The sequence below is a fragment of the Oncorhynchus keta genome, chromosome 34 (genome assembly GCF_023373465.1).
Source record: "Oncorhynchus keta strain PuntledgeMale-10-30-2019 chromosome 34, Oket_V2, whole genome shotgun sequence".
Taxonomy (NCBI): Eukaryota; Metazoa; Chordata; class Actinopteri; order Salmoniformes; family Salmonidae; genus Oncorhynchus; species Oncorhynchus keta.
This window is the reverse complement of record NC_068454.1, coordinates 79371584-79377745: the sequence shown is the minus strand read 5'-3', so window position 1 is coordinate 79377745 and position 6162 is coordinate 79371584. Positions and strand designations below refer to the sequence as shown.

The window sequence follows — 6162 nt, the reverse complement described above, 5'->3', positions numbered from 1 at the left end:
AACTGTATCCACTCAAATGAGCCCAGTATCTTGATGTTGCGGTTGCGCAGTAGAGACCCACTCTAACCAGACGATGGGCGGGTTCCAGGGAGGGCAGTCTCGAGTCAAATCGGTTTTCGTTTACTTGGTCGCTCCTCCTCTCTCCATCGTTTCTAGCAAGCTAGCTAGATAACTAGGAGAGCTACCTTGAAGTTTGGAGACTCAAAGTGGATAAGGGGGAAACAGGCTGACGGAAAATGGCAGACGTCGAGGGAGAGGGAATTAATTCGGTGGCACCTCCGTTAGTTCAGCCATCCTCTCCTAACTGCTCCGGTGTCAGCCTAACGCAGGGCACCGGCAGTTGCCAAACGGTGACTACCGTTACGTCAGGCCCGCGACTGGTGCGGATAGTCAAGTCTGACTCGGGATATGGCTTCAATGTCCGGGGACAGGTTAGCGAAGGAGGACAACTACGGAGCATCAACGGGGAATTGTATGCCCCGCTACAGCATGTTAGTGCTGTTTTACCGGGAGGTGCAGCGGACAGAGCCGGTATCTCGAAAGGGGACCGGATTCTAGAAGTGTAAGTAAGAGTTAGCTTGCTATCTGGTAGCTGCTAACTACATGCGTAAGCTAGCTCAATGGTAGATATTTGGTCAAGGCAGGGCAAAACAAACAGACCACAGCAAAGTTAAAAAGGACGCTAATTGTCATGTCAGCTCCTCTGCACTGCAGTTGGTTCGTGAAAAAAACGTGTTCTGCTGATCCAAATTTAAGCTCGCTAGCTAACGTTAACTCCATAATTCACAAGCTGTTGTCCTCGGCTCAGTGCAACGCCATAAACGATCATAGCTAGCAACGTTAAATGATATGTTTCACTTGACCTGGAGACTAGGTTAACAAAGCCTTGCTAACTCATGCATCAGTCTGTGCTTGTGCCAGTCTTATCGGGAGTGTCCAGGGCAGAAGAGCCGGTTCATCCTAATGAAAAGACGGTCTGTGTGAGAGCATGTGATCATTACGAGTTCCAGTCACACTGACCCTCTGAACTTGGATACAAGCTAACTATATTAACACCAGCACACACACATGTTCCTTCCTTCCCTACACATCACGTTACCAGAAAAACAGCATCTGTCATTCTTATTAACAACAGAACCAGACAATGGAAAAATGGCCATTCAATGCGTGCACATTCATAGTACTATTTTACCTACTTGCCTTGATGATAATAGGTATTTTAATAGTGTGCCCAAATGCTTTCTATCTAGTCTCAATTAAATTTCCTAATTGTAATAGATCAACAATAGCCATAGTATGCCATCTGTGTCTGGATGCGGATGCTGCAATATATAGAGAGTGCAGTGTGTCTGTCTGGTCTTTGCAACAGGTTTAGTATGCACAGGGGTAGCTAGCTTGGTGATGTTAGGTTCTGTTGCCATGGCAAGGAGCAGGCAGCATACAGCTCAGCGTGTGTGTGTGTGTGTGTGTGTGTGTGTGTGTGTGTGTGTGAGGGTTAGAAAAAGTGAGCAAGGAGGGTTGCTGGATTCGGGATACATAGGGCTCATCTGATTGGATGTGCTCTCAGTAATTCTCTGTTTTGATTCGTTGGCTCACTGTTTGCTGCTTTATGATTGGGTGCTGTGCAGTAGCTTTGCAGCTTGTTGACTCTAATATTGGTGTGCGTGCATGGGTGGTTGCACGCCCATTGTGTGTGTGTGTGTGTTGAGCAACACAATTATCTATGCCAGCAAGAGACACCTGCCCATGTGCTCCATATGCTCACACACAGCAGTCCCTCAGTGTTAGCTGCAGTGCTTGTGGAGCATCTCTACAGCATTCCAAACTCCACACTCCTCAGCAACACAGTCCCAGAGAGAACACACACACAAATACACACACACAGTCCCAGAGAACACACACACAGTCCCAGAGAGAACACACACACAGTCCCAGAGAGAACACACACACAAATACACACACACAGTCCCAGAGAACACACACACAGTCCCAGAGAGAACACACACACAGTCCCAGAGAGAACACACACACAAATACACACACACAGTCCCAGAGAACACACACACAGTCCCAGAGAGAACACACACACAGTCCCAGAGAGAACACACACACAAATACACACACACAGTCCCAGAGAACACACACACAGTCCCAGAGAGAACACACACACAGTCCCAGAGAGAACACACACACAAATACACACACAGTCCCAGAGAACACACACACAGTCCCAGAGAACTTCTGCCTCTCAGCCCCTACCCATGCCTTTATGACAGCCTCCAGTCCAGTCCAAACACTCATGGTTATCTGACCCACAGTTGTTCCTGAATTCTAGCCAGACTAGACTGGAGAAAGACTTGGAAGTGTTTTTGTCTGTCTTTCTGTGTGTGTTTGCCTCGGTCCAGTCTGTCTCTGTATGTCTGTGTGTGTGTGTGTGTGTTTGTCTCGGTCCAGTCCGTCTCTGTATGTTTGTGTGTGTGTGTTTGTCTCGGTCCAGTGTGTGTGTGTGTGTGTGTGTGTGTGTGTGTGTGTGTGTGTGTGTGTGTGTGTGTGTGTGTGTGTGTGTTTTGTCTCGGTCTAGTCCGTCTCTGTGTGTGTGTTTGTCTCGGTCCAGTCCGTCTCTGTATGTGTGTGTGTTTGTCTCGGTCCAGTCCGTCTCTGTATGTGTGTGTGTTTGTCTCGGCCCAGTCTGTCTCTGTATGTGTGTGTGTTTGTCTCGGTCCAGTCCGTCTCTGTATGTCTGTGTGTGTGTGTTTGTCTCGGTCCAGTCCGTCTCTGTGTGTCTGTGTGTGTGTGTTTGTCTCGGTCCAGTACGTCTCTGTATGTCTGTGTGTGTGTATGACTCCCTCAGCAGCTTTCAGTTAAACATTAGCCAGCCGAGAGACTAGTGATTAAAGGAAATGAGTCTGGGTTTTTTGACACCTGTAAGGGATACATGTAATGATCAACATGTTGGGACGCATAACACACACAGGCCCACAGATGACAGAATGGACCAACTGTGTTCTCTACCCACACACACTGATTAAGAGTTGTGCCGGCTGTGCGCACACTGTCAGTTTCCTTGATGAAACATTGGAGTGTGTGTATCTCTGTCATTGTCTGTTTGTTTTATGGCCCCAGCGTCTTCCTCAGTGTTAACTGCAGTGCTTGTGGAGCGTCTCCACTGCAGGTGGTCTGTCTGGCAGTGTTGTGTGTTGATGCTGTAATCTTTGGCCTGCTTTCTGTTCCTCTGTCACTGATGTAACAACATGATAGTTAGCCTGGGTTTACTAGGCAAAGGGCTACTTTATCATTTATTTTCCTGTGAACTTATACAGAAATATCACATTGACATCATGTGTATCCTGAAGGTAGGATTGGGTTCTTCTGTATCAATAGTTTCTACTGTGTGAACTGTGAGCCTAACTATAGTTGGTAACTGTAATATTTACTATAGGCTGCTGCAGTGCAGACGTCAGCACTCTTGCTGCTTACACACACACACACAGTCTCATGCCCTGACACGCTGCCATCTGAGTGGCCCAGTCTCTCTTTCTCTCGCACACACACACACACACACACACACACACACACACACACACACACACACACACACACACACACAGAGTCCCTGTATAGGTCACAAGTCCAGCTTACTAGGTCATGCTCTGACGCACAATCATCTGAGTGACGTGACCCCACCGTGACCCTGTTGCCATGGGAGACGTCAGAGTTCCGGCTGAGGTGAACATTAGACTTGCTGACAGCCTTATCATGACGTCTACTGACTGACCCTTAATATATGATGATCACTGTTATACAAGAGGGTTTGTCCATTCACACCCAGACAGACACTGACTGGTACTTAATATAGGATGATCACTGTTATACAAGAGGGTTTGTCCATTCACACCCAGACAGACACTGACTGGTACTTAATATAGGATGATCACTGTTATACAAGAGGGTTTGTCCATTCACACCCAGACAGACACTGACTGGTACTTAATATAGGATGATCACTGTTATACAAGAGGGTTTGTCCATTCACACCCAGACACACACAGACTGGCACTTAATATAGGATGATCACTGTTATACAAGAGGGTTTGTCCATTCACACCCAGACAGACACTGACTGGTACTTAATATAGGATGATCACTGTTATACAAGAGGGTTTGTCCATTCACACCCAGACAGACACTGACTGGTACTTAATATAGGATGATCACTGTTATACAAGAGGGTTTGTCCATTCACACCCAGACACACACAGACTGGCACTTAATATAGGATGATCACTGTTATACAAGAGGGTTTGTCCATTCACACCCAGACACACACAGACTGGCACTTAATATAGGATGATCACTGTTATACAAGAGGGTTTGTCCATTCACACCCAGACACACACAGACTGGCACTTAATATAGGATGATCACTGTTATACAAGAGGGTTTGTCCATTCACACCCAGACACACACAGACTGGCACTTAATATAGGATGATCACTGTTATACAAGAGGGTTTGTCCATTCACACCCAGACACACACAGACTGGCACTTAATATAGGATGATCACTGTTATACAAGAGGGTTTGTCCATTCACACCCAGACACACACAGACTGGTACTTAATATAGGATGATCACTGTTATACAAGAGGGTTTGTCCATTCACACCCCTTAATATAGGATAATCACTGTTATACAAGAGGGTTTGTCCATTCACACCCAGACACACACAGACTGGTACTTAATATAGGATGATCACTGTTATACAAGAGGGTTTGTCCATTCACACCCCTTAATATAGGATAATCACTGTTATACAAGAGGGTTTGTCCATTCACACCCAGACACACACAGACTGGTACTTAATATAGGATGATCACTGTTATACAAGAGGGTTTGTCCATTCACACCCCTTAATATAGGATGATCACTGTTATACAAGAGGGTTTGTCCCTTCACACCCCTTAATATAGGATGATCACTGTTATACAAGAGGGTTTGTCCCTTCACACCCCTTAATATAGGATGATCACTGTTATACAAGAGGGTTTGTCCATTCACACCCCTTAATATAGGATGATCACTGTTATACAAGAGGGTTTGTCCATTCACACCCAGACAGACACTGACTGGTACTTAATATAGGATGATCACTGTTATACAAGAGGGTTTGTCCATTCACACCCAGACACACACAGACTGGCACTTAATATAGGATGATCACTGTTATACAAGAGGGTTCGTCCATTCACTCCCCAAGACAGACACTGACTAGGCAGCAAGAAACGTCAACAACACAATTCATTTTCGGCAGAAAGAACCAATGCTAGTTTCTAATTATGTATGAGTGCTGCTGCTCATTTGCAATGATGACTCAGTATACCCTAGCCCAATTATGAATGAATATTCAATCTCTACCTCCCTTCATCTGCCTCTCTCTCCATCTCTCCTCTCAGTAATAGTGTGAACGTGGAGGGGGCGACCCATAAGCAGGTGGTGGATCTGATCCGTGCGGGGGAGAGGGAGCTGATGCTGGCCGTGCTGTCTGTACCTCCCCAGGAGGCTGACTGTCTGGACCCTGGAGACGACGGCTCAGCCCAGTCCTGCTACGACTACAGTGACAAACAGGCCGTCCCCATCTCCGTCCCCACATACAAACACGCTGAACTCAACCAGGAGAGGTTTGTGGTGAGTAGATTGAAGGAAGGAGAAAGAAAGGAAGGGGTGGGTGGAGAGAGGGAAGGAGTGGTGGTACAAATCATTAAAATCCAGACAGAAAATATTTACACAAGAAGCAATCTAATATCACAAGTTCACCATTCTGCGATTCTCACTGTTAATAAACATGCGAATAACCTGTCCACATCTGTCCCAACATGCAAATACACTGAACACAACCAGGGGAGAGAGAAAATGACTGAGGAAAGATAACATGTACAGGTATTGCTGCAGGTAGCCTAGTGGTTAGAGAGTTGGGCCAGTAACCAAAAGGTTGCTAGATCCAATCCCCGAGCTGAAGGTAAACATCTGTCGTTCTGCCCCTGAACAAGGCAGTTAACCCACTGTTCCTAGGCCGCCATTGTAAATAAGAATTTGATCTTAACTGACTTGCCTAGTTAAATGAAATAAAAATACCTAAAGTATATTTGAACTGTGTGTCTCTGT

At 46.1% G+C, this 6162-nt stretch overlaps 1 protein-coding gene across 50 annotated transcripts in view; it reads left to right on the top strand.

Annotated features, from left to right (window-relative positions):
• LOC127915319 (sorting nexin-27-like) overlaps positions 1-6162 on the top strand; it is a 39658-nt gene continuing 33496 nt past the window's right edge. For 48 of the 50 annotated variants that reach the window (XM_052495280.1, XM_052495271.1, XM_052495267.1 and 45 more), the window contains exons 1-2: positions 35-562; positions 5454-5685. In XM_052495280.1, the coding sequence (XP_052351240.1) occupies positions 237-562; positions 5454-5685 (558 nt within the window). In that variant the 5' untranslated portion in view covers positions 35-236. Of the gene's footprint in view, positions 563-5453; positions 5686-6162 lie in introns of all 50 variants that reach the window. The other 2 variants (XM_052495283.1, XM_052495282.1) reach the window with 2 other exon arrangements.